Consider the following 18,174-nt stretch of genomic DNA (forward strand, 5'->3'; position numbering starts at 1 on the left):
GTGAAATGTATATGTTTCCAGCTCCTCACCGGCCTCCAGTATCTGCATGAAAACTTCATTGTGCACAGGTGAGGGATTAGTGACCCGTGAAATTCTCTTACTCCGTCAATAATTTACATCCATGGCCCATTTCTGTTGATTTTAGGACAGTTTTCTTCTGTACTGAGCTGTATATGCGAATAGAGACTATAGATCCCCCCTCTTGAGTCTCCCCTATTAGTGTTACTATGTATATTGGGACTTGTAGCCTTGTCGTCCTCACCTCTGTATTTTCCTCGGCAGGGATCTGAAGGTCTCCAACCTGCTGATGACTGATAAAGGCTGTGTGAAGATCGGTAAGACGCCATCCCCCCCTCTCTTCATTCACGTAAAATATTGGGTTTTGTAAACAACCAAATCTGACCGATATTGATGTTTTCTTCTATATTGCAGCCGACTTTGGACTTGCCAGGGCTTACAGCGTTCCCGCAAAACAGATGACCCCAAAAGTAGTGACTCTTTGGTAGGTAGCCGCCCAAAAAAGTTTCAATGCCATCCTGAGCAACCTAAGATCTGATGGGACAGTAACTGATCCCAGTGTACAAAGAGATCTAGAGCAAATATCTATCTGTTGTCCTATTACATGTTAGATCATTCTGTATCTAGGCACAGATCGCCAGGGTGTATCATACGAGTGCTTTGCATCCCATCCTGAGACTTGTGGTGCAGGTATAGTGCGGTGCCTCCTTCATTGATTTCTGCACAGCAGTCCCCGTTCTTCCGGCCATCCTCGGAACTTCAGTTTGCCTCTGTTCAGATGAGCAAGTCGGCTGCAGTCCTGTTGTGAATACATTTTCCAGTTTGGGGCTCCCTCTTGTGGTCAGTGCTGGCGGTGCAGTTGACTTGTGGAATGAGAACCACCTGTGGAGGACTGGCAATCAGGTCTTTCAGATTGGGCCTATATAACTGAGTAGTTTTCTCCTGTTACTTGCCGGTGCTCAATGGATCTTCTGTGTGCTAAGGACATTCTGAAACCAGTCCTTTTCTCTACCAGAACTCCTCTCAGATAAGCAGTCTTTGTACCTCTATTTATTGTTTCCACTTTCTTGGTGTTTTTTCTGCTTTGATACTATTGCTTGATTCATATTTTGCCTGTGTGGAGTTCTTGGTGGAATTGGATCATTCCCCGCTGGAAGTGTCTGTATACTTGGCTCCATGATTCTGCTTTGTATTGTGTTTGTCATGCTTGGTATTAAATTCAGTCCCTCATCTGTATTAGTGTTTTTGGATCCCAGTAACATCAGAGTACTGATATAGTGGGGGAGAGGTTGTGTGGGCTCCGAGTCTTTCCATATCAGGCGTGCTGAGATTTATTAGGGTTTTTACGGCTGCACACAGTTGCTCTTTCCTATCCTTTCCATATGTAAATAGTTTGGGCCTCATCTTTGCTGAATCTGTTTTCTGGCTTTGTATTGTGTTTTTCCTATATCACCGTAGTCTTTACATGTGGGGGGCTATCTATATCTTTGAGGATTGCTCTGAGGCAGATTAGCTTTTCTTATATTTCTTTAAGAATATTTAGTTCTCCGGCTGTGTCGAGACGACTAGGTCATCGCAGGCTCGTCCCACGGCTACTTCTAGTTGTGTGTCAGGATTAGGTATGCAGGCAGGTTCCAGCCACTCTGGTTACTTTTTGGGGTTCCGCATTTTTGATCCTCCTCGTTCACTGAATCATGACACAGTCCCTTGTGCAGTTGAATAAACTGGAGCACACCATGTGCAGGGAGATATTAGAAGAAGATCAGAAACAGAAATTATTTGTACCACTTCTTATAGTTAAACAATATTTGCAAATAGAATGTAGCAAATGTGAACAGGAGCCAGCGGCTAGAATTACACAAAACGCAAACAGAAGAATACAGCAGCACTCTGTAAGCGGGCAATGTGCAGCGCAGAAGCTATGGATGAGAAATGGTGCAAATATTTTTTATAAAACTTTTCTGCAAAAATGGTTTGCCAAAAAACACATGCATTTAAGTAAAAAAAAAAAAAAGAATACTGCGTCACTCTGTGTAAGCACTAAGATATAAGCAAACATACAATATATGAAATTTAATCTGCATAACGCATATACTTAGAAAAATGCAGGTTCTTAGTGCAAAGAAATTGGCCAATTCATGTGAGCCCATCAACCGCGGCAAGGTGATCTTTCTTTGATGGGATCCTGTCCTATTATCATGCCTCTCCTGGACTAAAAGTCTACAATATATGGGCAGATAGGTACTCGTTCTACTCTAGTGTCAGATCCTAACTATTCGTACTCCCTATACTCATAACGACTGCTGTCTAATACTCGCATATTCATTCTGAATAGCGCGTGTAATGCATGTCAATGAGGAAAAACTGGCAAAGTAACGAGTAACACAAATGCCGCACTATTTCTACTTGCACGAATAGTGTGGCATTCGTGTTACTCGTTACATGGCGAGTTTTTCTCCATTGACTTGCATTGTACACACTATTCGGAACGAATACGCGAGTATTAGACAGTACTCGTTATGAGTATAGCAAGTACGAATAGTTAGGATGTGACACTAGAGTAGAACGAGTACCTATCTGCCCATATATTGTGGACCTTTAGTCAAGGAGAGGCATGATAATAAGATAGGATCCCATCAAAGAAAGATCACCTTGCTGCGGTTGATGGGCTCACATGAATTGGCCAATTGTTTTGCACTAAGAACCTTCATTTTTCTAAGTATATTCCATATAGCATTATGCAGATTAAATTTCATATATTCTAGATTCACGTATGTCTTAACACTTGTTTACACATTTGGAAGCAATTGTTTGTTTTTTACTTAATTTATGGAGTTAAGTTTTCTAAAAAATAAACCTAAAAATTTGGACCGTTTCTCATCCTTATCTTCAACGCTGCACTTTGACTGCCTAATGAGTTAACTGAGAATCTGCCAGTGAGTTTGTTCTAATAGAGAGTTTCTAAAAGAAATAAAATAATATTAATTCTCGTTTTCAGAGCTTTTATCGATTGATGTATGACCGCGACAATGTGACTGTTCGGATCACCGTTGATATGGCCTGTGGTCATAAATCAGCAGATAATAGTTACAATCTCTCATTAGAACGAAATCAACAATAGCTTTTTAGTTCATTTCATTTTGCAACCGCCAAGGAAATTGTAGAATGAAAACCAATGGTTGTGTGAAATGTGCCTGCTTTACTAGAGCTGCGTGACATACGTACCTGAGCTTCTCCTTCCTTTGTTATGGCAGGTACCGGGCACCGGAGTTGCTTTTAGGAAGCACAACGCAGACGACGGCCATCGATATGTGGTACGTGTGGGGGGAAGGGCCCTGTGCATAGGCGCTGCTGCCTCCGGCGCGGTGCGGGGTCTGCCCTCATGGCGCCTTCATAGTGGGGGTCACACCGGGGGGTGCAGACTCTTCTTCCCAGTAACGTTGTCGCTCTTGCAGGGCGGTAGGTTGCATCCTGGCTGAGTTATTGGCTCACAAGCCCTTATTACCTGGAACCTCCGAAATCCAACAGATCGATTTAATCATCCAACTATTAGGAACTCCGAGCGAAACCATCTGGCCGGTGCGTATGCCGACTTCTCTGTAGCCCAACATTTACCACTTTCGATATCTACATACATAATCGCCAGTTTCTGTAACCCTATTCCAGCATGCACCGCGGCACTGCCAGTTGCGCAGGCACATATTATCTATAATTACAAGAGAGAACTACACCTCCCAGTATGTCCATGTTATAGGATTACAGGAGGGAACTAAACCTCCCAGCATGTCCATGTTATAGAATTACAGGAGGGAACTACAACTCCCAGCATGTCCATGTTCCATAATTACAGGAGGGAACTACACCTTCCAGCATGTCCATGTTATAGAATTACAGAAGGGAACTACACCTCCCAGTATGTCCATGTTATATAACTACAGGAGGGAACTACAACTCCCAGCATGTCCATGTTATAGAATTACAGGACGGAACTACAACTCCCAGCATGTCCATGTTCCATAATTACAGGAGGGAACTACACCTTCCAGCATGTCCATGTTATAGGATTACAGGAGGGAACTATACCTCCCAGCATGCCCATGTTATATAATTACAGTAGGGAACTACAGCTCCCAGCATGTTCATGTTCTATAATTACAGGAGGGAACTACACCTCCCAGCATGTCCATGTTATAGAATTACAGGAGGGAACTACAACTCCCAGCATGTCCATGTTATAGGATTACAGGAGGGAACTACACCTCCCAGCATGTCCATGTTATAGAATTACAGGAGGGAACTACACCTCCCAGCATGTCCATGTTATAGGATTACAGGAGGGAACTACACCTCCCAGCATATCCATGTTATAGGATTACAGAAGGGAACTACACCTCCCAGCATGCCCATGTTATAGGATTACAGGAGGGAACTATACCTCCCAGCATGTCCATGTTATAGGATTACAGGAGGGAATTACACCTCCCAGCATGCCCTGTCAGCACCACTAAGCATAGACAGATGTTCATTTCACCGCACTCCCGATGTGATGGCATCAGGGCTATTTCTAGTTTATAATAAGGAGCTGATGTATTTTTGGGGGGTTTTTTTTGCAGGGTTTCTCGAAGTTACCCCTGGTTGGTCAATACACGGTACGCAAGCAGCCGTACAACAATCTGAAGCATAAGTTTCCCTGGCTCTCTGAAGCCGGCCTCCGACTTCTCAATTTCCTATTTATGTACGATCCCAAAAAGAGGTAAGAAGAGGCGCTCTGGATGTACCGGCTCCTCCGCGGCCCTATAGGACAGAGCTCTGACCCATCTGTCTCTCTCCATCCTTCTCCCCCGGTCAGGGCGACTGCAGAAGACAGCCTGGCGAGTTCCTACTTCAAGGAGAAACCTTTACGTAAGACTGTTATGTATTGTTAAAGGGGTCCTCCACTAATGAGTGATTGTTTTAAAGGGTTTTCCCTAAATCGTAAGTTATTCCCTGCCTCTGTCTTGTACTCCATTCATTGTCTATGGGACTGCCGGATAAATCAGAGGTCAGCGCTCCGCTATTTCTTTGTCGCTCTATTGGGAGACCCAGACAATTGGGTGTATAGGCTATGCCTCCGGAGGCCGCACAAAGTATTACACTCAAAAGTGTTAAGCCCCTCCCCTTCTGCCTATACACCCCCCGTGCTCCCACGGGCTCCTCAGTTTTTTGCTTTGTGCGAAGGAGGTCAGACACGCACGCACAGCTCCACAGATTGGTCAGCAGCAGCTGCTGACCATGTCGGATGGAAGAAAAGTGGGCCCATATAGGGCCCCCAGCATGCTCCCTTTTCACCCCACTCTTGTCGGCGGTGTTGTAAGGTTGAGGTATCCATTGCGGGTACGGAGGCTGGAGCCCACATGCTGTTTCTTCAGCGCTCTATTGGGAGACCCAGACGATTGGGGTATAGCTACTGCCCTCCGGAGGCCACACAAAGCACTACACTAAAAAGTGCAAGGCCCCTCCCCTTCTGGCTATACCCCCCCGTGATATCACGGGTTCTCCAGTTTTAGCTTTGTGTGCGAAGGAGGTCAGACATCCATGCATAGCTCCACAGATTTTAGTCAGCAGCAGCTGCTGACTATGTCGGATGGAAGAAAAGAGGGCCCATGTAGGGCCCCCAGCATGCTCCCTTCTCACCCGTGGATGGTGTTGTAAGGTTGAGGTACTTATTGCTAGTACAGAGGCCGGAGCCCACATGCTGTTTTCCTTCCCCATCCCCATGAGGGGCTCTGGGTGAAGTGGGATCTTACCGGTCTCCAGGCACAGAGACCGAGCTCCATCCACAGACCCAAAAGAACCTGCTGGATATGGAGCTGAGTATCGTCAGGGACAGGGCCCTGCTACATCAAGGTACTCTGTGTTCCCATGCACATCGCGCCCACACACACCAGCATTGCTGGGAGTGTTAGTGCGCCGGGGACAACAGCGCGGAGCGCTGGTGCTATTATTCACTGCAGCTTTGCTGAGTGAATTTATGTATTGAAAACGGCCGCGCCGGCCGCTGCTGGTTGTTTTTTACATTGTGGCGCGGCTGGGACTTGTGGTGCGCCGGGGGACTTCGGCGTCGGCCGTGCACATGGGACGGCCGCGCTTATTACTAGAGTCCCCGGCTTTGCGGCCTAGTTTTCGTTTCGTTCCCGCCCCAGCCCTGCCAGTCAGAGGAGGGGCGGGACGCTGTACAGTAGCTCAGCGCAGGGAGCTGGAGTCTGCTTTGCATTCTCCAGCCCCCTCTCACTGAACACAGTGAGACGCCGGGTTCCCGCTCTTGGCTGGGGCTCGCCCACGGCCCGCCCCTCTGCACAGGACGGGGAAGAGAAGCCGGCAGCCATTATGGTTTCCACTCTGGGAGAACGGAACCAGTCACAGGTTTTTGGGCGACCTCGCACCCGCTCTTGTGCGGGCGGTAAGCAACTGACACCACTAATGCTGAAGTGGGCTTTTGGGCTGTGTGCTGATATGCTATGCACTGTACTGTACTGTCGCTATTCTGGGCAACAGCAGCAAATAAGCAATGCTGCTGAGGCACAAGCTTTCAATGCTTCTTCGTTTGCATGTGCTGCAGTGTTTACTGTCAGATTGGGCAACAGCAGCAGTAGAGCAATTTGTGCTAAGGCACAAGCTTTCAATGCTGCTTCGCTTGCATGTGCTGCACGGTTTATTGTTATGATATACATTCACTGTATGTCGCTATTCTTGGCTAATGCGCCCAGATAAACAGACAAAAGCAGCAGTAGAGCAATGGTGCTACGGCACAAGTTTTCAATGCTGCTTGACTTGCATTGGCTGCAGTGTTTACTGTCATGCTTGTATGCTATACATTCACTGTATGTCGCTATCCTTGGCTAATGTTCCTGGATAAATAGACAACAGCAGCAGAAAGGCTAGGGTGCTAACGCGCAAGCTTTCTTCAGCGCTCTATTGGGAGACCCAGACGATTGGGGTATAGCTACTGCCCTCCGGAGGCCACACAAAGCACTACACTAAAAAGTGCAAGGCCCCTCCCCCTCTGGCTATACCCCCCCGTGGTATCACGGGTTCTCCAGTTTTAGCTTTGTGTGCGAAGGAGGTCAGACATCCACGCATAGCTCCACAGATTTTAGTCAGCAGTAGCTGCTGACTATTTCGGATGGAAGAAAAGAGGGCCCATATAGGGCTCCCAGCATGCTCCCTTCTCACCCCTGGATGGTGTTGTAAGGTTGAGGTACCTATTGCTGGTACGGAGGCTGGAGCCCACATGCTGCTTTCCTTCCACATCCCCCTGAGGGGCTCTGAGGAAGTGGGATCCTGCCGGCCTCAAAGCTCTGACGCCGGGCTCCATCCACAGACCCATTTGAACCTGCTGGATACGGAGCTGGAGTACCGTTCAGGGACATGGCCCTGCACCATTACAGGTACTCTGTGTCCCCGTACACACAGGCACAGCACACTCCGGGCTGGCTGGGTGTGCTAGTGCGCCGGGGACAGTAAAGGGTTACAGTCACTGCAGCTTTGCTGAGTGACTTTGTGTTTTGGGAACTACCGCGCCGGACGCTCCGGGAGCGGCGGCGCGGCTGGGACTTGTAGTTCGCCGGGGACTGGGCGCCGACCGCGCTTTTACGGCGGCGGCGCTTATAACTCCAGTCCCCGGCTTCTGCGGCCTAGTGCCGCTTCGTTCCCGCCCCCTCCCTGTCACTCAGGGAAGGGGACAGGCGCTGAGCAATCAGCAGCGCCGAGGGCTGGAGCCTTTTTACATGCTCCAGCCCTCTCACTGCACTCTGTCGGACGCCGGATTCCCGCTCTGACTTGGGGGCACGCCCACGGCCCGCCCCTACTCACACGAGCTGGGGAAGAAGCCGGCAGCCATTACTGCAGTCCGAGCTCGGACTTTCGGCTCCAAGGCAGGACGGTGGCGATCATACACCCGCTTATAGGCGGGCGGTAAGCGGCACACATAGTGCTGACCACATATAACTGCAGTGTATACATGTGTTGTTTTTAACTACATAGGTCGCTATATGCCCGCTTGGGGAGCGACACATCAGCAGCAGGAAAGCAGGTGTGCTAAGGCACAGGCTTTCTAGGCTGCTTGTTTTGCACGACTGAGGTGTTCATTTGTGTTTATGCTGATATGCTATACATTGCACTGTACAGTCGCTAGTCTTAGCTATATTCTTCTGGAATGGCTAGACTACAGCAGCAGAAAACCAAGGGTGCTGGGGCACAGGTTTTTTTCTATGCTGCTTGTATTGCATGGGCTGCAGTGTGCATTTGTACTTGTGCTTGTATGCTATACATTGCACTGTATGGTCACTCTTCTGGGCTATATTCCCCTAGATGACCAGTCTACAGCAGCAGAAGAGCAGAGGTGCCAGGGCACAGGCTTCTATGCTGCTTGGATTGCATGTGCTGCAGTGTTCATTTGTACTTGTGCTTGTATGCTATACATTGCACTGTAGGGTCACTCTTCTGGGCTATATTCCCCTAGATGACTAGTATACAGCAGCAGAAGAGCAGGGGTGCCAGGGCACAGGCTTCTATGCTGCTTGTATTGCTTGTGCTGCAGTGGTCATTTGTACTTTATGCCTGTATGCTATACATTGCAATGTACGGTCACCAATCTTGGCTATATACTTCTAGATAGCTAGTCGGCAGCGGCAAAAAAGCAACACAGATTTCAGTGCTGTTTTTACTACATGGGATGCTGTTCATGGCACCGTCCCATTGTGTGCATGCTCCACTGTAGCGCGTCGTCTGTCGGGGTCTCTAGCACTTCGTCTGCCGGGGCTCTACTAGTTGTGGCCAAAGAAACCTCCTGTCAACCCTGTCCATGGACAGGGACGGAGTAGTCATAATATAGAGACTTGCACCCATAGGCAATCTACTTGACCAAAAGGCAGCTCTTCAGGGCTTTGATACTGACATCGCTCTCAATCCGGATACACCGGGTGGTAACGCCATACGGAATGATCCTATACCGTCCATCAATGGAAGGTTGGATCTTTCTCCCTCAGCTCCCCCAGTGGAGATAGGAGACGAACAGGAGAAGTTCCTTTTCAGTGTCTCACGCAGATATTGAGTATTTTTCTGGCCACGCTGACTTCAGAGAAGCAGTCCAGGAACACCACGCTTACCAGATAAGCGTCTTCTCCAAACGTTTTTAGGATACACGTTATCCCTTTTTTCCCCTGACGTGGTCAGCGCTGGACCCAGGGTCCAAAGGTGGATTCTCCAATCTCCAGGCTTGCATATGGAGCCATAGTTGCACTGGAGATGGGGCTTCACTTCAAGATGCATTCACAGACAGATGGACTCTGGTTGAAATCTGTCTAGGAGGCTATCGGCGTGTCGGTTGCTCCGGCATCCACAGCCGTATTGGCTACCTAACCTTTTCTGCTGTTCTTGCGCAGCTGACCTTCAGCAGGGACATCTGTACCGCAGAGGCGTCCGTAACCCCGCAATGTCTGCACTGCGACTTACCCTGTTAATACTGTCCTAAAAGTACAGTCGAGGTTTCGGTCCTTCCCAAGCTCCGGCAGGTCCCAATTGTCCTCGTGCAAAAGGGCTACAAAACCTCAGACGGGCTCAGATTCCGGCCGGGCTCAATCTCGCCCAAGGAAGGCAGTCGGAGGAACCGCTACCAAGGCGGTCTCCTCAGGACTCTCAGCTCTCTCTCTCTCTCTCTCCGCATCCGCGGTTGATGGCAGACTCCCCCGCCTTTGGCGACATTTAGCTGCCACAGGTCACAGACCGGTGGGTGACGGACATTGTGCTCACGTGCACAGGACAGTGTTCTGTTCTCGTCCTCCGACTCCATTCTTCAGAACGGCCCCACCTCTCCACCGAGCAGATGCCCTGCTGCAGGCGGTGGACGCTCTAAGAGCAGAAGGAGTGGTGATCCCTGTCCCCCCTCAGGAACGAGGGCGAGGGTTTGTACTCCAATCTCTTTGTGGCTCCAAAAATGGACGGTTCCTTCCGTCCTGTTCTGGTTCTGAAACTGCTCAACGAGCATGCGAACGCCAGGCGGTTCCGGATGGGATCCCTCCGATCCGTCATTGCCTCAATGTCTCGAGGAGACTTTCTTGCCTCAACAGACATCAAAGATGCCTATCTCCACGTGCCAATTGCTACGGAGCACCAACGTTTTCTACGTTTTGTGATAGGAGACGAACATCTTCTGTTCGTAGCTCTGCCATTCAGTCTGGCGACAGCCCCACGGGTGGGCACCAAGGTCATGGCAGCAGTGGTAGCAGTCTTGCACTCTCACGGACACCCGGTGATTCCGTACTTGGACGATCTACTCGTCAAAGCAACCTCCCTCGAGGCATGCCAACGCAGCCTGAATGTTACGCTGGAGACTCTCCAGACTTTCGGGTGGATCATCAATTGGGCAAGGTCAAATCTGTCTCCGACTCAATCACTAACGTATCTTGGCATGGAGTTTCATACTCTATCAGCCATAGTGAAGCTTCCGCTGAACCAGCAGCGTTCACTGCGGACAGAGGTGCAGTCTCTCCTTCAAGGCCAGTCGCACCCCTTAAGGCGCCTCATGCACTTCCTAAGGAAGATGGTGGCAGCCATCGAGGCAGTTCTCTTTGCGCAGTTTCATCTGCGCCAACGGCAATGGGACATTCTCCGCCAATGGGATGGGCAGTCAACCTCCCTGGACGGGAAGTCTCCCTTTCCCTGACGGCCGAGGACTCTCTGCAATAGTGGCTTATTCCCACCTCATTGCCATAGCCCCCATCCTGGGCAGTGGTCACGACAGATACGAGTCTGTCAGGGTGGGGAGCAGTTTGTCTCCGCCACATGGCTCAGGGGACGTGGACTCAGCAGGAGTCCACCCTTCAGTTCGATGTGCTGGAAATCGGGGCAGGGTATCTTACCCTATTAGCTTTCCAAAAGTGGCTAGAAGGGAGCAGATCCGAATCCAGTCGGACATCTCCACAGCGGTGGCATACATCAACCACCAAGGAGGGACACGCAGTCAGCAGCCTTCCAGGAAGTCCAGCGAATCCTCATGTGGGTGGAGGACACAGCATCCACCATATCCGCAGTTCACATCCCGGGCGTAGAAAACTGGGAAGCAGACTTCCTCAGTCGCCAGGGCATGGACGCGGGGGAATGGTCCCTTCACCCGGACGTGTTTCAGGAAATCTGTTGCCGCTGGGGGGGGCCGGACGTCGACCTAATGGCGTCTCGGCACACCAACAAGGTCCCGGCATTTATGGCACGATCGCGCGATCACAGAGCTCTGGCGGCAGACGCCTTAGTGCAAGATTGGTCGCAGTTCCGGCTCACATATGTGTTTCCACCTCTGGCACTCTTGCCCAGAGTACTGCGCAAAAATCAGATCCGATTGCAGCCGCGTCATACTCGTCGCACCAGACTGGCCGAGGAGATCGTGGTACCCGGATCTGTGGCATCTTACGGTCGGCCGACCGGGGTCACTACCAGACCGACCAGACTTACTGTCTCAATGGCCGTTTTCTCCATCGGAATTCTGCGGCCCCGAACCTGACTGTGTGGCTTGTGTGTCCTGGATCCTAGCGTCTTCAGGATTATCCCTAGGGGTCGTTGCCACCATGAGACAGGCTAGGAAGCCCACGTCTGCTAAGATCTACCACAGAACGTGGAAGATTTTCTTAATCTGGTGCTCTACTCAGGGAGTGTCTCCCTGGCCATTTGCATTGCCTATCTTTCTTTCCTTCCTACAATAGGAGTTAGAAAAGGGCTTGTCGCTAGACTCCCTCAAAGGGCAAGTCTCAGCACTATCCGTGTTTTTTCAGAAGCGTCTAGCACGTCTTTCTAAGGTGCGCACGTTCCCGCAGGGGGTTTGTCATATCGTACCCCCGTACAAGCGGCCGTTGGATCCATGGGATCTGAACAGGGTTCTAGTTGCTCTCCAGAAGCCGCCTTTCGAGCCTCTGAAGGAAGTTTCTTTTTCTCGCCTGTCACAGAAGGTGGCGTTTCTCGTTGCGATCACATCGCTTCGGCGAGTGTCTGAGCGGGCAGCTCTGTCATCCAAGGCTCCCTTCCTGGTGTTTCACCAGGACAAGGTAGTGCTGCGCATCATTCCGGAGTTTCTCCCTAAGGTAGTATCCTCGTTTCATCTTAATCAGGATATCTCCTTACCGTCCTTTTGCACTCATCCGGTTCACCGGTATGAGAATGATTTACGTTTGCTAGATCTGGTGAGAGCACTCAGAATCTACATTTCCCGCACGGCGCCCGTACGCCGTTCCGATGCCCTTGTCGCTGGTACGCGCAAGAGGTTGCAGGCTTCTAAAGCCACCCTGGCTCGATGGATCAAAGAACCAATTCTGGAAGCCTACCGTTTTGCAGGGCTTCCGGTTCTTTCAGGGCTGAAAGCCCATTCAACCAGAGCCGTGAGTGCGTCCTGGGCGCTACGACACCAGGCTTCGGCTCAACAGGTGTGCCAGGCAGCTACCTGGTCGAGTCTGCACACTTTCACCAAACATTATCAGGTGCATACCTATGCTTCGGCGGATGCCAGCTTAGGTAGAAGAGTCCTGCAGGCGGCAGTGACACCCCCGTAGGGGAGGGCTGTTTTGCAGCTCTAACATGAGGTATCTCTTTACCCACCCAGGGACAGCTTTTGGACGTCCCAATCGTCTGGGTCTCCCAATAGAGCGCTGAAGAAGAAGGGAATTTTGTTACTTACCGTAAATTCCTTTTCTTCTAGCTCTTATTGGGAGACCCAGCACCCGCCCTGTTGTCCTTCGGGATTTCTTGGTTGTTTGCGGGTACACATGTTGTTCATGTTGAACGGTTTTTCAGTTCTCCGACGTTATTCGGAGTTAATTTGTTTAAACCAGTTATTGGCTTCCTCCTTCTTGCTTTGGCACTAAAACTGGAGAACCCGTGATACCACGGGGGGGTATAACCAGAGGGGGAGGGGCCTTGCACTTTTTAGTGTAGTGCTTTGTGTGGCCTCCGGAGGGCAGTAGCTATACCCCAATCGTCTGGGTCTCCCAATAAGAGCTAGAAGAAAAGGAATTTACGGTAAGTAACAAAATTCCCTTCTTCAATGCTGCTTGGATTGCATGGGCTGCAGTGTTTACTGTCATGCTGTATGCTATACATTCACTGTATGTCGCTATCCTTGTCTCATGCTCCTAGATAAATAGACAACAGCAGCAGAAGAGCAAATGTGCCAAGCCACAAGTTTTCAATGCTGCGTGTACTACATGTGCTGAAGTGTTTATTTGTACTTCATGCTTGTATGACTATTCACTGTACGGTCGCTATCCTCGGCTAGGCTCTTAGATAGCTAGACAACAACAGCAGAAAAAGACAAGTTGCCAATGCACGGGCTTTCTATGCTGCTTGTACTGCATGTCATACGGTTTCAGGACCCCCAGTGCGTGCAATTGCTCAACCGGGGTCTCTGCTATATGTGGCCAAAGGAACCACCTGTGATCTCTGTCCAGAGACAGGGACGAAGTTGCAGTTTTTCCGCTGATATATTGTCTGTGACTATGACAGACATCTTACAGACTTTGCACCCCAAGCAGACCGTGGGCAATATGGTTGCAATGACCCTGGCCGCCCTGATCTGGAGCATCTCAAGGCGCCAGAGTGATTCCAGGCATCCCAGAGAGCAGGCATCCGACACGGTCGACAGTCCCAGATGGCCTAAGCGGGCTCGCTGGCATTAGCCCTCGACTACATCACTGGGCAAGGTCCCAGCTGGAGTACTCTCTGTACGATGAGGCAGACGTAGCTGCTCAGGACTCTGTTCCTGAGACCGCTCTCAATCCGGATACACCGGATGGTGACGCTATAGTGAATAATCTTATTGCGTCCATCAACGAAAGGTTGGGTATTTCTCCCTCAACTCCTCCAGTGGAGGGGTCAGCTTCACAGCAAGAGAAATCTCTATATATTGAGTACTTGTTTAGCACTCTGACTCCAGAGACGCAGTCCAGAAACGACACGCTTATCACGATAAGCGTTTCTCCGACCGTATTAATGAGACACGTGTCGCTCCCCCTGACGTGGTCAAGCGCTAGACCCAGTATCCAAATGTGGATCCCCCAATCTCCATGCTTGCAGCTAGATCTATAGTTGTAGTGGTGGATAGGACTTCACTTCAAAAGGCCATTGACAGGCAGATTGGCCTCTGGTTGCAATCTGTCTATGAAGCTATCGGCAGGTCGGCTGCTCCGGCAGTCGCAGCCGTGAAGGCACTCCAAGCTATTTCAGCTAGTATTGCGCAGAGGGTCGCTGTCACAGGTACTCTCGGTCCCAGCAGCGTCTTTAACTCGCAATGTCGGCATGGCGAATCATGCTGTTATTGCTGTCCGAGACTCTACGAGCCGGACGTCAGTGGCATCCGCCAACTCCGTGTTTTTACGCAGAGGCTAGTAGTTGAGAGATTGGAACAGAGGCTGCTTCCAACGAAGTGCTTAACCAGGTTGCCTTTATCTAGTGATAGTCTGTTGGTAAGGGTTGAATGAAATCATTCAACTATCCAAGACGACTCAAAAAGCCCAGAAGGGCATAGATTCCTAGCGGGCTCAATTCACGCCCGGGGAAGGCAGCCGGAGGATCCGCTACCAAAGCGTTTTCCTCATAATTTTCAGCCCTCTCACTCCGCAACCGCGGGGGGGCAGACTCCCCCGCTTTAGCGGCATTTACCTACCGCAGGTTGAGGGCCTGTGAGTGAGAGTCAGTTTGTTTTCAAACTACCGCACCGACCGAGCCGAGGCTCTTCTGCAGGCGGAAAGAGCGGTAATCCCTGTTCCTCTTCAGGAACCAGATACGCATTTTGCCCCGACCTGGTCGTGGTGCCAAAATAGGACGGCTCCTTCCGTCCCGTTCTGGACTTTATACTGCTTAACGAGCACGTGAAAACCAGGCGGTTCCGGATGGCATCACTCCGCTCCGTCATTGCCTCTCTGTCTCAAGGAGTTTTCCTAGCTTCAATAGACATCAGGATGCTTATCTACACGTGCCGATTGCTCCGAGGCACCGGCGTTGGCTACGATTCGTTATTAAAGACGAGAATATTTCGTTTCGTAGCCATACCCTTTGGCTGGCGACAGCCCCACGGGTGTTCACCAAGTTCGTGGCAGCAGAGGGAGCAGTCCCGCGCTCTCACGGTCACTCTGTGATCCTTTACTTGGGCAATCTACTGGTCAAGGCACTCTCCTTTACAAGCATGCCAACACAACCTGAACATGGCGCTGGACCCTTCCCAGAGTTTCGGGTGGGTCTTCAACTTGTCAAGGTTGAACCCAATCGCTGGCATCTCCTGGAGAGTTTTCACACTCTCTCAGCGATAGTGAAGCTTCCGCTGGACAAACAGCGTTCACTACAGACGAGGGGACAGTCTCTCCTTCAAGGAGGCGCCTCATCCAGAGGCGAGTTTTAGCTTTTCCAGACGGTCAAAGACCATCTTCAGAGGAGTCCACTCTTCAACTCAGTGGTCTGGAGCTCTGGGCAGTGTATCTTGCACTGCAAGCCTTCCTGCAGTGGCTGGAATGCAAATAGATCCGAATTCAGTCGGACTATCCACAGCGGTGGCATACACCAACCACCAAGGCGGACTACGCAGTCGACAAGACTCCCAAGAGGTCCGGCGGATTCTGCTATGGGTAGAAGACAGAGCATACACCATATCAGCTGTTCACATCCCGGGCGTACGACACTAGGAAGCAGACTTCCTCAGTCGCCAGGGCGTGGACGCAGGGGAATGGGCTCTGCACCCGTTTGTTTGCAAGAATTCTGTAGACGCAGGATGAAGACGGACGTCGACGTCATGGCTTCTCGGCAACAACAAGGTCCCGATTTTCATGACGCGGTCTTACGATCAAAGAGCTCTGGCGACAGGCGCCTTGGCTCAGGATTGGTCACAGTTCCAGCTACCGATTGCTGCCACACCATCCTCGTCGCCCCAGACTGGCCGGGGAGGTCGTGGTACCGTGATCTGTGGCATCTCACCGTCGGTCGACCGTGAGCACGACGTCATTGCCACCATGAGACGGGCTAGCCAGCCGCGGTCTGCCAAGATCTACCACAACTCGTGGAAGATATTCTTATCTTAGTGTTCTGCTCAGGGAGGGTCTCCCTGGCCATCGGCATTGCCTACTTTGCCTTCCCTCCTGCAATCTGGTTGGGAAAGAGGTTGGTCGCTCGGCTCCCTTTAAGGGCAAGTCTCGGCACTATCCGTGTTCTTTTCAGAAGCGTCTAGCACGTCTTCCTAAGGTGCGCACGTTACTACAGGGGGTTTGTCATATTGTGCCCCCGTACAAGCGGCCGTTAGATCCATGGGATCTGAACAGGGTACTAGTTGCTCTCCAGAAGCCGCATTTCGAGCCTCTGAGGGAAGTTTCCCTTTCGCGCCTGTCACAGAAAGTGGCCTTTCTGGTTGCGATCACGTCGCTTCGGCGAGTGTCTAAGCTGGCGGCTCTGTCATTCAAGGCTCCCTTCCTAGTGTTCCACCAGGACAAGGTAGTGCTGCGCCCTATTCAGGAGTTTCTTCCTAAGGTTGTATCCGCGTTTCTTCTTAATCGGGATATACCCTTTCCTTCCTTTTGTTCTCATCCGGTTCTCCGGTATGAAAAGGATTTACAGTTGTTAGTTCTGGTGAGAGCACTCAGAATCTACATTTCCCGCACGGCGCCCATGCGCCGCTCTGATGCATTTTTTGTCCTTGTCGCTGGTACGCGCAAGGGGTTGCAGGTTTCTAAAGCCACCATGGCTCGATGGATCAAAGAACCAATTCTTGAAGACTACCGTTCTGCGGGGCTTCCGGTTCCTTCAGGGCTGAAGGTCCATTCTACCAGAGCCGTAGGTGCGTTTTGGGCATTACGATACCAGGCTACGGCTCAACAGGTGTGCCAGGCAGCTACCTGGTCGAGCCTGCACATTTTTTCACCAAACATTATCAGGTGCATACCTATGCTTCGGCGGACGCCAGCCTAGGTAGAAGAGCCCTGCAGGTGGCAGTGGCTTCCCCATAGGGGAGGGCTGTCTTGCAGCTCTAACATGAGGTATTTCTTTACCCACCCAGGGACAGCTTTTGGACGTCCCAATCGTCTGGGTCTCCCAATAGAGCGCTGAAGAAGAAGGGAATTTTGTTACTTACCGTAAATTCCTTTTCTTCTAGCTCTTATTGGGAGACCCAGCACCCGCCCTGTTGTCCTTCGGGATTTTTTTGTTGTTTGCGGGTACACATGTTGTTCATGTTGAACGGTTTTTCAGTTCTCCGATGTTACTCGGAGTTAATTTGTTTAAACCAGTTATTGGCTTTCCTCCTTCTTGCTTTGGCACTAAAACTGGAGAACCCGTGATATCACGGGGGGGTATAGCCAGAAGGGGAGGGGCCTTGCACTTTTTAGTGTAGTGCTTTGTGTGGCCTCCGGAGGGCAGTAGCTATACCCCAATCGTCTGGGTCTCCCAATAAGAGCTAGAAGAAAAGGAATTTACGGTAAGTAACAAAATTCCCTTCTTTCCTTCCCCATCCCCCTCAGGGCTCTGGTGGAAGTGGGATCCTATCGGTCTCCAGGCACTGAGACCGTGCTTCATCCACAACTCCTGTGGAGCCTGCTGGATAGGAGCCGGGTATCGTTCAGGGACATGGCCCTGCTACTTGGAGGTACTCTGTGTCCCCGTGGGGACCGCGCACAGCAACACTCCAGCTTTGCTGGGTGTGCTAGTGCACCGGGGACCGCGGCGCTGACCGGGTTAATATGTGCCATTACACACTCAGCGTTGCTGAGTGTGTTTATGTATAGGAACTGCCGCACCGACCGCCGCTGCCATGGAAACACTGCGGCGCGGCTGGGACTTGTAGTGCGCCGGGGACTTCCACGCCGGCCGCGCTTTTACGGCGGCCGCGTTTATTACTAGAGTCCCCAGCTTTTTTGCGGCCTAGTTTCCTTTCCTCCCGCCCATAGCCCTGACAGGCAGGGGAAGGGCGGGACGCTGCACAGAACGAGCAGCACTGAGGGCTGGAGCATGCTTTGCATACTCCACTCCCCTCACTGTGCACAGTGCAGGCACCAGTTCCCGCTCTTTCTGGGTCACGCCCACGGCTCCCTCCTCTCCTCAGGACGCATTCCTGTCAGCTCCTCGGACGCTGCAGAGGGGGACAAAGTCTAGGAGACCCAGGCA

General features: G+C 51.0%; 1 protein-coding gene across 1 annotated transcript in view; it reads left to right on the forward strand.

Moving 5' to 3' along the window:
* Positions 1–18,174, forward strand: part of CDK10 (cyclin dependent kinase 10) — a 37,193-nt gene that overhangs the window by 6,616 nt on the left and 12,403 nt on the right. The window contains exons 6-12 of the mRNA XM_075327026.1: positions 1–68; positions 283–335; positions 433–502; positions 3,273–3,332; positions 3,474–3,597; positions 4,632–4,771; positions 4,868–4,920. Of these exons, the coding sequence (XP_075183141.1) occupies positions 1–68; positions 283–335; positions 433–502; positions 3,273–3,332; positions 3,474–3,597; positions 4,632–4,771; positions 4,868–4,920 (568 nt within the window). The remainder of the gene's footprint in view (positions 69–282; positions 336–432; positions 503–3,272; positions 3,333–3,473; positions 3,598–4,631; positions 4,772–4,867; positions 4,921–18,174) is intronic.

The sequence above is a fragment of the Anomaloglossus baeobatrachus genome, chromosome 10 (genome assembly GCF_048569485.1).
Source record: "Anomaloglossus baeobatrachus isolate aAnoBae1 chromosome 10, aAnoBae1.hap1, whole genome shotgun sequence".
NCBI classification, from domain to species: Eukaryota; Metazoa; Chordata; class Amphibia; order Anura; family Aromobatidae; genus Anomaloglossus; species Anomaloglossus baeobatrachus.